General features: G+C 33.8%; 1 protein-coding gene across 6 annotated transcripts; it reads left to right on the top strand.

Moving 5' to 3' along the window:
* Nucleotides 1-483: 483 nt before the first annotated feature.
* On the top strand, nucleotides 484-11,811 carry LOC149551166 (uncharacterized). Of its 6 annotated transcripts, XM_089786750.1 has the most exons (6): nucleotides 484-749; nucleotides 3,051-3,151; nucleotides 3,232-3,341; nucleotides 4,849-6,454; nucleotides 9,204-9,593; nucleotides 9,672-11,811. In XM_089786750.1, the coding sequence occupies exons 2-6, from the start codon at nucleotides 3,110-3,112 to the stop codon at nucleotides 11,373-11,375; spliced, it is 3,852 nt and encodes a 1,283-aa protein (XP_089642876.1). In that variant the 5' UTR covers nucleotides 484-749; nucleotides 3,051-3,109; the 3' UTR covers nucleotides 11,376-11,811. The 6 variants fall into 6 exon arrangements, with proteins under 6 accessions (XP_089642876.1, XP_089642871.1, XP_089642875.1 ...); XM_089786745.1 differs by having other exon boundaries at nucleotides 9,204-11,811; XM_089786749.1 differs by having other exon boundaries at nucleotides 502-589; nucleotides 9,204-11,811.
* Nucleotides 11,812-16,550: the final 4,739 nt, after the last annotated feature.

Raw genomic sequence — 16,550 nt, 5'->3', positions numbered from 1 at the left:
ACACTTATACCTTAACAAAAATATGCAGACCGCTGTAAAGTATCTTTCAACCCTTCAGAGGAACATTTGACCTAAATAAACACATATAAAATTGAGATTTTTTTCTGAATGATATAAAAGAATTTATCAGATAACGACCTAAAAATATTATTAGTAATGGAGGAGATGAGAAGTAAAATATTTTAACAGCAAAACAGATAAGTTACATAGCTCGAAACACAAAATTTATAAGGTTTTTTCATTCTTCTCGAAGTACAATCCATAATAAGAAAGTACTCTTCCACGTGTCAAGCCATAAGAGCCAGAAGACTTTTACCTTTACACAAACTAGGGTTTCAACTGGCTAAAATTTATATTTTTAATATATGACGTTGCCAATCTTATTGGTTGCAATAATACTGTCTGTCGTTTTCATGCAGAGGGTAAGGAATCAGTTGGAATGACTTTAAAGAAAAAGAATAATAAGTATTTTTTCTTTATCTGAAAAATAATAATTGTACATTTGGTAAATAATTAGGCGCTCCTTGAACAGAAGGAAAAAGAAGAATAAAGAAACCCTAGAAATGAATGAAACCCTAGCTATATCAGGGTTTGTTTTTCGTTTCTTTAAATCTATTTCCGCTGTTGAAAATTCCGTATTTCCGGAGATCTATGTATTCTATCGACTGTTGTTACAATTAATTCAATTATATGGAGAGATTGACGTCCAAACGCGCTGAATGCAGATATGATTTTGATGATTTGAGTCTGTGAGTTTCGATCACCCCGTTGACTTTCGAGATCTTTGAATTTTAAAAAAATTAGGACTGGAATAATTGTCATTCATTTATGCTGTGTTGACTTAAAATGCACATTTGTTGTTTACTTGCTTCGCTCGTTCAGCTCAGAATTCGTTGGCTGTAATTTGCTAGATTGGATCACACAACCTATGAGTTTCACTGACAGTCTGAATTTCAATAAAAACTATTGATTGAGTTTTCGAGATCTTTACTTGCACTTTTTGTTGGCATGCAATTGTAGTTATAGAGTTAATGTTAAAAATGTCACTTAGATATTTTACTCTTACGTTCACCACGTTGGGTTCAGTCTTAATCAGGGTTTCTTGGCTTTGGAAAGTTCTTTACAGTGGAGTTTTAAAACTGGCCGAGAAACTTTGTAAATGGGTGCTTGTCAGCATCGAAAGCACTTGAAACGGGCGGCATGTCAGTCCAAGAATTGTTGTAACGGGGAACACGGGCACCGCATTGTGAGAATAACGGGAATGTATTGTATTAGGATAAAGAAAGAATATGCCCACAAAAATAAACGACCTTGTTAAGGTCAGTTTTCATGTAATTCCACCATATAAGCAACGAGGGGATTCATCAAGACGGTAATTGCTGTAAGTAGGCCTTCTTTTATTTGCAATGCACTACAGTCCTGGGTACTTATGTACATTTAGGAATCAAGCGGGATAGTTTTGGTTCCAATGTAGTTGAAACGTCTGCAATTTCGTTTTTAACAGCTGCAATGGCTTTATTGCTCGCAGTACAAGAAGCAGAAGTTACTATGTGATGATTTTCAGAATGAATGATACGACTTATTCAATTCCAAATGATTGCAAAAATATGTGGCAACATGAGTAGAGTGGCTATGAGCATGTCTTAATCAAGACTGTCAGAACTGGTTGATGTCTATCTATATGGCATAAGGGTCGCCAAGAACTGGGTTTAGAAATTTTATCTATATTTCTATTTTCTTATTAGTATGCACGTAATGCTTCTTTTTCTGACCATAATGCAATGGCATTCATAACTGCACAATAAGTTCTAATAAAGACTCTAGACTTTGAAACTCCTATATTTGTGTTGCATTATTACCCTTGTAAAAGTGATTGAATATCAATTTGATTAAATTAAACAACCTTATCAAGGTAAAGTAGGGATAACAATAAATACTCAATGACTTTGGAAACCTTGGCATGTTGCACCTTAAACTTTTACTTGATATTTTCGTTTTTCATCTTCAGAATTAGATATTTAACAACGCTTGCTTGTGAATTCTCAGTAATTTAATCTGTGCCTCAATACCGTGCAACACCAGAGCAGTTTGAGGTCTCATATTCTATTCTACTACATAATTAGTATATGCATCGAATCTTACTCAATTACAGGCATGTACAGTATTACAATTCAAGGATTGTGTTGCTGGGAACTGTGCTGTATGCCACATCCATACCCATACTGATTTGAGTACCTTATAGGCGCATCCCAGAATTTCCAAATATCAGTCATAATGACTGAAAGAAAGGTAAGTCGCCAAGATTCAAAATAAATTATAAAACCACTTGATATCCCATTTCCATCCCCTCCTGATATTGACTGATAATTTTTTTTTTCTCTATTTTCATATTTTTAGTTTTTGTTTAGACATGGCAAGTTTTCTAGCTGCTTTATTTGCAATTTTGTAGTGTTTAACAGTAATATTTACAAATGTGAATGAAATTATATATGACATCCTAACATGGAACAATAAATAAAGAATAAATGAGGTGGAAGTAGAGATCCCAATGGTCAAACAATTCAGTTGCATGAGTGAACTTGAAGTTTAAGTTTTATAGCTAGAGTTGCATGCTGAGAGATATGACTTTTGTTGATAAGTGCCAGTTATTATGAAATTAATTTGATATTTAGATAATAGGTTGTAAGGGAAATATGTTGTGCCAAATCTTTGAAATTTCATCTAGGGACTACTCCTGCGGTCAGTTTGTACATGCAACATATGGGCATTAGATTGATTATTAAATGTGAAACATGTGCTGCTAATATCATACCAAACACAGGAAATTTGTACTCAGATTTCTGTATCATTTTGCTGAAACAAAAACTAAAAGAAAAGCGTCTATTAGATTCATCTGGTTTGTTGACCATTATCTGCATTCAAATATTGCCAGTAAGTGTATAATGGCTTCTCTGCTTGAGCATAGTTTTGAAGTGTTCACTAATGCATCAATATTTTTTTTTAGGTTTTGCATTACTGTCCATATTGTAGGTACTAATATATATGTGCAGGTGATTGGCTGTGATTTGAAGTGCATGCATTTACTGTACAAGTAAATATTGCAGAAATCATGATAGTTTTGAAGCAGCATGATCTCGATGGGAAAACCAAGGTGATATAAATCGTGAAGCAAAATTTTAGTCAATATATGTACTAAAATCACAGTGCCACTGATTCTCATTTATTGTTCAGGACATGGACACATACAGGCATGGATTATGCTGGACCATTAGAGATGGGAAACATTTAGTTGACAACAAAATGGAAATTGGAGCCACAAAATGCCAACACTTCAGCCTCCGGTAAGACAATATCCTATCTTTTGGAGATAATGAAATAATTATCATGGCTTCTAGTTCTTGAACAAATTGTGAATGCAATAGTTCATTTTTTGGAAAAGGAAATTTTTATAAGATGCTAAAGCTACCAGGTATGCCCTTAAGGCCTCTCGCATCCATTCTAGGTACATGTCCCAGGGGGTATGCCTGTGTATGCCTAAGGTATGTACCCGGGCATCTGGATACACCCAGGGTGCATATATGGGCGTATACAGGCATAGTTAAAGGCACTGAGTGCCAAAAAGTAACAGAAAAAATGCTTTAGGACCCTTTTTGCATCCAAAGGCAAAAACCCTAAAATGCCTCTAAAAGCATCATTCCATCCAATATAGGATCATTTTTCAGTCGTTGCTCTCTATTTTTCTCATTTTCATTTAATTTTTTTGTTGGAGGCATAGTCCCCAAATTGCCACTTCCGCTCCATTGGGGTACAGTCCCCTCTATTGTTGGTTTTTTCTCACATCTGACACCTTGTGCAGCTTGTCATTGCTGCCCCAAAACCCCTTGGGATCTCCACTACGAACCCCCAGATTTCTTGTCATATAAGAAATTTCATTACACAAGAACTTAGACAAGTAGAAATATCATTATTAAATGCCAATTGATAATGATAAAAAGTTAACTATCTATTGGCATTTAATATTTATCTTTATCACTACCATTTTGGCATTTGGCATTGATCACCGATGAAATCTTGTACTGAACTGTATTTAGCTTTACAAATCTGTATATTAGAATTTCTTTAAAGTTTACTATCTATTGGCATCAAATATTTATCTTTATCACTTTTGTTTTGGCTTTTGGCATTGTTCAATGATGAAGTATTATACTATATGTATACACGCACCCCCAAAATTGTTGCAGCCAAGGAGGAAAAAATTACTATACCAGCATACCCACCATTGCCACACCGGCAACTTAGATTAGATGTATGCATTTAAGAATGGTTTGCATATTTTGATGTTTGAACATGTATTCTTCAATTGAATCCTGTCCAACAAATATGTACTTCCATTCCCATTTGCGTAAACACATACATTCCATATGTATATTCTAAAGTCCTGTTCCTTTTTTCTGGAATTCAATCTTCATTTGGAAAAGTGAAAATGCAGAAGATGAAAATTGTTCAGTGTTGCATTCAGTAATTTATTTATATATGTTGACTCAAGGAAGGAATAGCAGTCGTTATAAGCATTCCTTTTTCCAAGGAGTATGGGTTGTGTTCCTGTTATATGAGTAACTGCAAAAATATATGAAATATATCAGCAAATACAGGCTCATCCTAGGTATAGGTCATCGTTCCTAGCTACTGTTTATTGGAGTAATGTCAGTATTTCTTTGGCATACTTGCAATTAATAATTTCTTGCTGTAAGATTTCCTTATTTGAACTGCAATTAACAATATGTGTGGTAGTGGAATTTTTATGCTATGCTGATTATATCTGGTTTTTGGACCCTTTGCCTCATACAGTGGCTATGTTGCAAGAACTCGTGAAGTGAATGGAAATATATGCTGGCCATTTCCTCAGCAGTTACTTGAAACTAGATTGAAGGAAGAAGTTAATGCAGCATTGCCTCCCATTGAAGTTCCCCAGTACAAATGGTGGAACTGTAGAAAATGTTTGGATGACATCAACATTTCAGAGATCTTAGGTGAGAAAACCAGTACAAAGAGCTTGTGTGGTTCCTTACAGGCATGTGATGGTAACATTGCTACTGGTCATCAGAAGTTTGGAAAACAATTGTCTACACCCAATGCCAATCTGCAGGAGAAATGTAGGGAATATACACCAAGTGATACGGAAGTGGTAGAGTGTGCAATAGTTGAATTAAAATCAAATTCTGATTTGAGTTCATCTGCACATGAAAACGAAAAGGACAAGATAGACAGAAGGGTGGTAACAGAAGAGACAGTGGAGCATTGCTGGAATGAAGGGATAGTTCCAGTGAACCTACAAGAAGGTAAATCTGAAACTCCAAAGGCAGCAGAGGAGAAAACTTTAAGGCCACAGTCTTTGTCTAGGTCTGTAGGAAAGGCTGATATGACTGGAAAGCATTGTAATAATAAACATGATAGAAAAAATGCATGTACTGACATGGGGCAGTCAGTAACTCAGCCATTATCTTCCTTATTAATGAGTGAAATGGATGATGTAGCTGGCTCAAAAGAAAGCAAAACTAATGCTTTCCAGAATGCTCATCACTCTACAAATTCCTGGGAATATTTTTCAAAGAACAGAAACATATTTGAGCAGATAAGTAAGAAGGTAAGAGAAACTGGGACAGTGCAGGCTACCTCACAACTATTACCATTGCTTTCTGAAACTTGCGATGCTGATCAACCTGGTGGGAATGCAAATGCATTAGAGAACAATGACACTGCTCCTCCTGTCTCTTTGAGTTCGGATGAAAATGTTCAACCCGATCAACAAAGTTTTGCTCGCCAAAACAATACAGAAGCAATTTCAGAAGAAATAAATTTGCAGACAGTTCAAACAGTAGAATCAAGCATAAAAAAAAGGGATCTTTCACTGAGAGGAACAGATGAAGAGAATGCTGTCATGCATATAACTGAAATTGAATGCTCCGGTATTGAAGGTAGTGATAGAAGTAACATAACAGAAGGAAAAGAATGTGTTGACCTTCCAATGAAGCAGATATCTGTTGATAAATCTAAAGAAACTGAGAGTTTGAAGGTCGGTGAGTCTAGAAGTAAGAAGAAGTCACAGAAGAAGCGATCAATAGCAGATATAATTGCTTCCGACTGCCTGGCTTTGGAGGTTTGCAATAAAGAGAAAGAAGAGTCTAGATTGGCTGATACAGTGGAGGAAAATATATGCAGAGCTGAGAATCATGAACAAGATCTGGTCCCAGTCGATTCCATGATAGTTCCCAAAGATGCTGCCAAAACATCTTCAAAATCACAAATTGAAACAAATAACAAAGCTGAAGTACCTCCTGATGCAGATATCAATAATGTTAATTACAAGAGACGACATTCAGAAAACTCTAAAATAAAGAAAAAACATGGAAAAAGAGCTCAATCTTTGGATGCTTCGTCAAGCTTTGCTTTAAAGGTGTGTATGACTATGAATTCTTGCCTTTACCCATTGTATGAAATAACACCACAAAGTAGTCCCTTATGTTGTCAATAAAAAGGATTTACATTTGATTCACTGATTAATGATTACTGAAGGAAACACAACTTAGCTGAATCATCATGAACATTGTCTTTTATTTCAACCGCAGTTCATATTTGTTTGTTCATACGAATTGCTTTCCCTTTGTGCGGAGACCACTTGAAAGGGAAATGAAAGATAATAATACAGTATTTACCTCTTACAAAAACCAAAAAATTGTTTGACCCAGATATATTATGTACATCATACCATTAATTGGGCTTATTGGTTTACTGATTGGGTTATTTTTATTTGTTTTTTGATGATGATTTCTATACTTTTATGGACATGTGTAATAGGTTTACAAGCACATGTTCATTTACTAATATATTTGTCAGATTTAATTTACTTTGTTCAACTAAGCTAAACAGGAAATTAGTGTCAGCAAAAAATACTCGTTACTTTTTTTCAATAAGAAAGCATAATTTTTTTGCCATGCAAGTACTCTTGGCTTCTCACTAATTTTCTGGTTGCAAGACTATTTTGTACGTTAAATTAAAGAATTAATGTTACTGCTCCACTTTGGGTTTTTTAAAGTGTTGTGAATAGCCTATAAATTTGTGTTGTTTCCAAATTCCTTCTTTTTATTGAATAGTAAAGGTATATGTGTTGCATGTATTAACTTTCTGAAATTTATTCATGGGTGAAGTAGTGTTAGGCAGGGGTCCTGTGAGAGGGGCTTGGGCTCTATTTTTGTGGAGCGGGTGGCTCCATCATACTTTTTTAGGGGGGGCTAAAGGGTTAATTGGAATCTTTTCCTATAAAATAGGAGCCCCAAATTTATAGCCCTCTCAATTTGAGCGGGTGATAAAGGGGTGGGGCTGAATTTAGCCCCACCAGCTTAGGGAGGAATTATGCCATTTGTCAATAATCTACACTTCATTTTCCCACCAAAATGAATTCTCACCAAACAAATTTATGAATAAATTTAATTTAATTTTTAAAAAATTCATGAGACACAAGCTTCCTTAAATTTAGCCGCTATATTTTTTGGAAGCAGATTCACTTATAAATTCATAGGACCGCTTCCCTTTTTAAATATCCCTAAAAAATCTCAGCAGCACCCACTCTATTTTTAAGGAAGCGGGTGCCCATGGGACCTCAGCCTTAGCGTTTAAGTTGGAACTGGTGTGCATGGTGCTGTAGATGCATATTCTTGTATAAATGGTGGATAATCATGTTGAAACAACTAGGATGTTTTTACTGTTTTCTTAAAGTTCAACTACATAGAAACATGGCTCTTCTTGTATTATGACCCCTGTAAAAATCTATGAGTGATGGAAAAATTCAATAATTTCCAGTAATGAAGTTATTTTCTACACTTGCACATGGTAATTTTCTAAACTAATTCCTGTAACACCTTCCAAGATGGTCATGGCACAGACTCCTCTTGGGTTTTCAAAATTTTATCATTGATGCCTGTCTCCTAGTTAATGAATACTAACATTTCTGTAAGAATATATTCTCTCTTTCAATGATATCTGGATGGGATGGATAAATGCATGCAAATAAATTATAGGCAACAATATGAGAACCTATTTCATATTGTTCTATTAGGAGTTTCTAAGAGCCATATTAGTTGCCAAATAAACGGATTATTTATTTAGTTGTTAGATATCTTACTTTTTGCCAAGGTTTTCCAACTGGAAGGACACTTAGACCAGTTTTTATTCTTCAATCAATGAGTTTTAACTTAAGCTGACATTTTTAATCATTACTGAGTATGTTTTTTAAAATCCATTGTTACCCTCCATATCCATTTCCCCAATTTGATGGTGAGACTTATAGATAATGGTTTGCTTTGAAATGAATGCTAAATAATTCTTAACATTAAAGATTGCGTGTTTTGATTTTGGTCAAAGCATTTGTCAGATTACTCTCCATTACATTAATAATCCTGCTACGATATGACACATGCCTGTCCTCTGGCTTGCTTTTAGTTTGGATGAAAATTATTTGATAAAAAAAATTGTTACTTGCCAGAGCACTGAACATCTTGACAAGTATATTAAATTGTATATATTCCAGTCTAGTTCTTTGTTGATATCCACTGTCAGTTTTATTTCATTTAATACTGTCGTAAACACTGTAGTCTGTATATCTTAAAAAAATTCTAGAATTAAACTTGATTGTACTTTTATGCGACTTCATTACACATTGAATTTCTTGTACATGTTAAATAATTATTAGCCATCAAGAAGAGGCGCTTGTGTTCTTTAAATGAGAAAACACAAAACTATCTTATGGTTTGATACCCTTTTTTGTTGGTGAATGATATGGTGTCTGAGCTTTACTAATAGAAGAGCTGGAAAAAAATTACTTTTTGGAAATAAACATAAATCATGCAAGGCAATGCTTTGTATTTTATTTTTAATGTATCTGTGCAACTTTGGTTCTTGGCTGTGTCCTTTTAGAAAGATTCGAGAAAAGTAATCTCTTGGGTGTAGGCAAACAAATCTAGTTTGATGAGTCATGTTTCATTTTAAGGCATTCATATTTCCAAAGTCCTCTGCATGTGGTAGTTTGTAACTGAAAGATAACCAATGCATTTGGGTGCCCTCATATTCCTCTATTCTTAGGGGACAAATTTATGCATTTTTTTGTCAGAACCTCATTGATCTCTAAATGTTTTTTTGTTTTGTTTCAGGATTGTGCAAATGCAAGAAAATTTCAAGCAATTTCTAAATTTATTCAAATGCCGCAAGGAGCATCAGACTTGGCACAGATGTCAGGGGATAAGTTGCTTCAGGACAATTCTATTCATCATGCAGATGGACAGATGAATCCGAGGAGTTCTGAAGTGTATGATGTACCTATGGATGTTGTAGAATTAATGGCGAAAAACCAAAGTGAACGAGATTTATCAGAACATCTTTCGAAGAAACTCAAAAGCAAGAAGGATGACAGGAGAGTGAAGATTAAGGTGAAGGAATTAGATGTTAGTCATGCCAATAAACCTACACAGAAAGAAAGAACATATTCTAAGAAGAAAGCAGCAAGGCATAAGAGTTTGGCATCGACAAAAAAACCTGATCAGGTAAGTCCCAAGGTTTATTTAAGAACTCTTTTGGGCAGAAACACACCTGGAGTTGATAACCAAATGAATGTTTTTCAGGTGATTTCAACAGGCAATTCATCTTTTTCAGATATGGAATCCATCAAATCTGACTCTCGTAAAGAGCATTCAGAGACATTGCAATCATCTCAATGGTTCAATCCGTGGGGAAAACATTCAAACTTCGTTATGCCCTTTTATACTGGAACAAATGTCACCTGTAATCCAGCGACATCTCTTGTTGATTGCCCGAACTCCAAGGTACCTAACAGTCAAGAGGGAACTTTCTGTACAAATGGCATGTCACTAGCCCTTTTACAAGTGCCAATTGTAGCAGCAAGTGATGGTGAGCATATGAAAATGAAAACTTTGTACAATAAAGACACTAATGTACCACAGGAATGTAGAAAGCCAGTAGTTTCAAAGTTCCACAACGACTCTGAATCATCTCTTCATTGTACTGGTGCAAGTTCAGCAATGAACTCAAATCCAAATCTCACACAGAATGTGATGCCAATTCCAACAAGTGGAAATTCCAATTTAAATTCTGGCTCAAAATGTAATGTTCCATTTCAAAATCATAAAGGAAAGGATATGTCAGTTCCCTCTGGAAAAAGAGATGTAATTTCTTTTCCTGCTTATTTTGTGGGACAAAGTAATTCAGCTTTATTGCAGCAGGTCAATGCCCAAGCACGGCCAATCTTTGGTCATAATTACCCCGTTTCTGTTCCTTCTGTGCCTGTTCTGAGGCTGATGGGACAAAGTGTTTCAGTTCCAGTTAATTGTGGAACTGAGCAAAATATTATATCAGAAAATAAAAATAATGGAACGTTTTCAGAGCTACTTCATGCCTCTTCACTAAAGCATGCCCCTTGGTTTCATCCCATAACCTGTGCATCAACTGGGTCTTCTTGCGAAGATAGAATGTGTAAGATTCCTGTACCGATCCAAGATAGCACGTGTGTGAAACAGCATACTCAGAGTTGTAAAACACCTATACCTCCTGTTCCAAAGTTCAGTCATGTCTGTCTGGTATCAAATGGGGACTCTGGAGCTTCTAGCTCTTCTTGCATGGTCCCTGACAAAGTAGATGTTGCTATGGAATCATCAATTGCAAATAAACAAAGTCCTTTTCAAGGTGCACCATTGTTTGTAATGCAGCAGAAAAATGGATTGCATTTTGCAAATGGCTACAACGGCAATCTACAAAATTTATCTACCATTCCTCCACTGTCCCAGACTACAGAGTCTATCAAAGGACCAAGCCCTACCAAAGGCCCCAGATCATATAGGCGACCACCTACTAATGTACACCTGAATAGAAATCATACAGCTGCTGCAGACATGTACTCCCAGAATAGGCACCATCTCCAAGCCTTATCTATCTCTGGAATGAATCTTAAACAAAGAAGAGCAGAAGATTCAATGAAAGCAAAAAAGTCAAGTCTGAACAAAGGAAACAGAGAATCTGCCTTTGTTAGCAAAAGGCCTTGTAATATTGAGATATGCACACTGAACCAGAATCCAGCTGAAATCATTATTGATGATGGGGAAATTATGGATGGCCTTAGTTATAACAATTTTCCTTCTGCTTCCAAGGATCTTTTACCTAACAAAGGAAAGAAAAACAAACAAGTTTCTAATGGAGAAAAAAAACGTAAAGCCTTAAAGACAAAATGTCTACAAGAATTCATTGGTTACAAGAATGGCCACGCAAGTGACCTGGCCAACAGAGATATTGGCACAGAAGTTCTGAAAAACTAGATATAAGTACTAATAAGTAACAAAATCTGGTTATTTAAGACTTGATTCTCTTATTGTATGCTGAGCCAACCAAATGCAGGAGTGGATGATGAAGAGTCATTTTTTATTCTGCCTAATGATTTCATCTTCCACTGATTGGCTGATTGGATACTAGTAAGAGCAGATTGATACCTCTGCAAGCATGATGCTGTACATGGCTCTGTATTTCCTTCATTTTTTAATTATTTTTGAATGCCATTTGCTTGTAGACAATTGTGCCCATTTTGTCCTTTTAAGTCAATGCATTCAATGCATTTGTCTTTTCCAACATTTTTTATGTTACTGATTCATGAAGAACTGTATATCCTGTAATATATTTCTTGTATCTTGTTTCAGCATTGACATGCCAAAACTTTACATGATCGTTATGCCAAAAAATGTTTTTCTCTTGATGTTCTATTCATTTTTGTTTCCTTCTTTTGTTGGTTGACCATTTTGTATAAATTTCATGTTTTGGAGGCCAGGGCACTGTATTTGGTTATTGAACTGCCAATGCCTAAAAGTGTCATGGTTTCAAATATATTTTGGTTGTTATTAATTCCAAAACTTAAAACCTGGAATAAAAAGGAAAACTTATTCAGTTGGAGCATGTCACAAACTACAGTGTTGTGTTTATTAGTGATTATTTATGCCCAGTTAAAAACTTGCTACATGGTTGTATCGAGTTTCTAAATTCCGACTAAGCTAGACAGCCCAAAAATACTTACTGAATTACAGAGCCATCTTGACAAAATCTGAAGGTGAAAATGAAGACAAGAGTCAGAATTCTAGGGTTTTAACCATTTTCTTTTGAGTTTTTGTGGTGGACAAATCTCACAATCATATTTAGAACCATTGATTTAGACACTTGAATGGATGAAATCACAGGAACTAGATATGACACTGGGGGTGAACTTCCAGTAAATACTTGCATGCAAAGAAAACAATAGAATGATAAACCATAGATCACAAATAAGTAATGTTCAGGAAGATGAAGCTTATAAGAACATTCTGAGACAAAATTTTGGGAGGCTCTTGCTAATATAATTAGTATGACATTAAGTTTTGGGTGGACGAGAGTATATTGCAGGGAGGTATTGTGCAGCTGATTGATATGTTAGTGTTTTGGGTGTTTGTGCCATTGAAGTGTGATAAATCTCATGCAAAGAATTAATGAATTAGTTTGAATTTTTTAGACACTACCAAGTGATTATTAATCTTGTTTTAAACGTCTTTGTAATGGAATAATCTTAATAATAATTTTTAATGATATATAATCTCTTAGCTAAACATGTGAGTAATTAATATTTTATAATTTTAATTAGTATATTATGGGATTTTGAAGATTTAAAAATTTAAATGTATTATAATATTATTATATGAATGGGTAAATTGTTTTCGGAACTTTTAAAAAAAATATAAGATTAAAAAATGTTTTGAAAAGTTAGAATTTTGAAAAAATCAGTTTGATAAACTAGGTGTGTAACTATAGATAATTTTTTTGGATTAAAATAAATAAATAATTAATAATCTTATTGAAATTAACTAAAGAGTAATTAGGAAAAATAATTATTAAAAACTTATGTTCATGATAGTGTTTCATGACAATTTATTTATTTATTTTTATTGAGAGAAAAGTTATATGGGTAATATTAAAAAAAAATTAGGTGGAGAAGTAGGTAAATCTAAAAAAGAAATGATTAGTTGTGTGAACCTTTTATTATATTTTTTAACAAATTCTCTTTATAAAATCTATAACAAGACACGCTTTCTAGTGAATAATGAATTGAAAGAAATTTAAATAGAGTGAAAGGGTTATCTTATAATATATTTGTTTATAAACAAATTAACATCTAAGAGACATAATTTCTAACAAACATAATTATTCTCACTTTAAGATATTTAATTATAATAGTATTTATAATAAAAATCAATAATTATTATAATTTTAAAAAAATATTAACTAAATTCATTATTAACATTATGTGTATGATAATATTTATGATTTTGTTGATGTTACAAAGTTAATTGTATTATATTAGTATTAAAAAAAAAAACTTAAAAGAGGAAAAATAAGGGGACCTTATTAAAGGCAAACCACAAGAATTATAAGTGCTTAGATATGAATTAGAATTTACAAAGATTATATTAATCAGTTAAAAACATTGAGTATATTTGAATCAAAAAATAATTCAAGTAATATAGAATAAACTTTTAATTTAGTAAATTTAAAAATGATTTATATATTATTTTTAATACAATTAAGGAAGTGTCTTAGTATGTATTTTTTAAAGAAACTTGTTGAGACAATGTTCATATATAAATTGCATGTTAAGATCATTTATAAATTATTATTCCAAAATGATTTTTAGGAAGTCTAATTAATCTCAAAATTAATGATAATTTTACAAATACTTTAATTCTAATATAAATAGATATCTTGTTAGTAAACACAAAAAAAAAGGGTTAAAAATGCTCAAATACAAAGAAAAACACTCATCTTCAATCTTTCTTTACACTTTATGCTTGAAGAGAAGTGCCCAAAATTTAGGTCTTGGAATTTTTCTCCTCAAAATCTTTGTTATAAATCAATGGTATAGATATGTCCAAGATGCATGCTCAAGTAATTACAATGTATAGATTTTCTTTAACAACCAATAACATAATAGTTCATTATAATAGTACATTTAATTTATCAATTGTTGGTAAACAGATTTGTCACTTGAAAATGGTCTGATGGAGTGTATGTGGCAAATTGTTCACAACAGTTGGATAGGCCCTTAATATGCGGCCTTCCTCTACATTTAGAGGGGCAACTCCCTCGTATGATATAATTTTGAAGTTTTTCAAATTAAAAAGTAAAATTAAACTTCAAAAGATCAAAAGAAAGCCATTGATGACAAATGCACCACACAACTCCAAAGCTTTCCTGGACTAACTTTAAACTGCTAATAACAACAATCAAGATCTATGCTTGAGAACTATTATTAGCACAATGTTGATCCAAAGATTCATAACCATTTGCACAATACCGTGAGAATGCTCACTACAAAGAGAATCAACATTTCAAACAATTTTGATTTGGAAGAAGAGAACTCAAATTGCACATTCCTTTATTTTCTTGCACTAAGAACCTAAGAGGAATTTTTTATTACAAAGACAAAACTTTTACACACTTTCCAAATATTATCTTCTGATCAAAATTTTAGCATAGTGTTCCCTTTTTCTAAAAGTCCAAAAAGTCCTTTTACAAAGCCAAAAATGACTCCTTATATAGACATAGAGGTTAAGAACTACCCCTTCATGGTTAATAACTACCTCCAAAATAAATAATTTTGGAGAGGTTAATTAACCTCACTAAAAATTAACCAAAGTGATTCTAGAGATAAACATTTTGAAAAGAACATTGAATTGTTGATCTTGATGGTAGCCATCATATTTTCTCCTTTTGATCTTGGAAGTTTGAAGAAGAATCAAATTTAGCATGATCTTTTGTTCTCAATTTTAACATTTCACTTTATATGGTCGTATCCTTACATAATTCCTTTATGCCTTAACTATATACTAATATCTCACTCTAGACTTTCCTCTGAACTTTGATGATTTCCATGGCACACTCTACATACGAATTTGACAAAATAGATCAACATAGTCAACCACATTTCCCCACTTTGATTAGCATTATTTGCTATTAACAACTATCATAAGCAATGATCCCCCCTTAATCATATCCAAGTAGCCCCTTGAACATCAAAATCTTGAAGTTTAGGAATAGTTATGTTGAGAAAGCAATCAAGCCTGCATTGTTCTAAATGCTTCAAATCAATGTCCACTACCTTGGCACCATGACAACCAAGTAAAGCCAAGTTCTTCAGCATCAAACATGTAAGAAGCATATTATAAAAGAGCAGTGTCTTGTGCACGAACACCAACCACTTCCAATGTATGAAGTTTTCTAAAGGGATTCCAAGCTAATGGCTATTTCAAGGAGACGCTCCACAACTTAAGACTTTCCAAATAAGGTGAAGATGCATTGTAATCAAGTGTGTTGGGGCAATTGGGTCCAAGGTCAAATATAGTAGAACAATTCTCTTTTCCAAATATTGGTGTAGAGTGGTGTGGCCTTTGAAAGCCATGTGTTGACCATTTTTATTCCATCATCTTTCACAATCTACAGAACCAAAGCTGTCATGAAGATTGACCAACAATGGGTGACTTGGTTGACAATTAATAACCTTCTCTGCCAGTGATTCTATTAGATCAATGTCATGCCTTTCTATGCCTTTGTTATTTGTAATATGATATGGTTTAGATTTTCTATTCATCACTCCAGTGCTTTTAGGCATTTTGTCAAACAAATAATGTGCAATGCCCATGTTTTCATGCTCTAGGTTGGCAGCCTTTCATCACACAATTCACGTCCTTTGACTTAATTTCGAGGCTAGCATATTTTGTTGATATTTACATGAACAAAATGATGCTCAACATGGATTGTGAAAAACATGAAGGTTAATATTTGTCGGACCAATGATGTTTCATGCCTATGCATTCCTTACAAGTTACTATTTGTTAAGAGGTGTTATTTGCAATGTATGAAGTCTCTGATCTCCAAGTGCCCAGGCTAGAAATTGAAATCGTAGTTCCTACATCATCTTCTACTATTTCAAAATCTCCACATTGACTACCATTGTGCAAGCCCTTTACCAAAACGTTCCCATGCATCATCTGTGACCTTCTCTGCACGTGAGTTGGAAAGCTTGGATGAATTATTGGTCTAATAGTCCACACATTCTGTTTATGATTGGGTCAATCAATAGTTATTTTATCAAGTAGTTATCATGTCTTCTTCTTCATACATGATCAAGATGCCACAAACTCCAAACTTTCTTCAAATAGTGAATTCAATCCATTTGAAAGTGATTTAATAATACCATCCAATGTGCTACAGGCTAGAAGTTAAGTTCCTTTGTTTGATAATTATCATGCTCGATCTATCTATCTTATGTCACTTGCCAAAGCACCATTACAGAGTGGGATTTCTTCAATATATTTGCAATCAACGATTTGAGAGCTTTGTAAAACTTTCTTTTTCTTTGACTCTACATTATACCCATTATCTCTACCTTTCATTTCCTTTACTTTTATGAAGTAAAAGGT

Source organism: Cupressus sempervirens, chromosome 6, assembly GCF_028749045.1.
Source record: "Cupressus sempervirens isolate cs-2001-9-10 chromosome 6, ASM2874904v1, whole genome shotgun sequence".
Classification (NCBI taxonomy): domain Eukaryota; kingdom Viridiplantae; phylum Streptophyta; class Pinopsida; order Cupressales; family Cupressaceae; genus Cupressus; species Cupressus sempervirens.
This window is presented reverse-complemented; position numbering and strand designations above follow the sequence as displayed.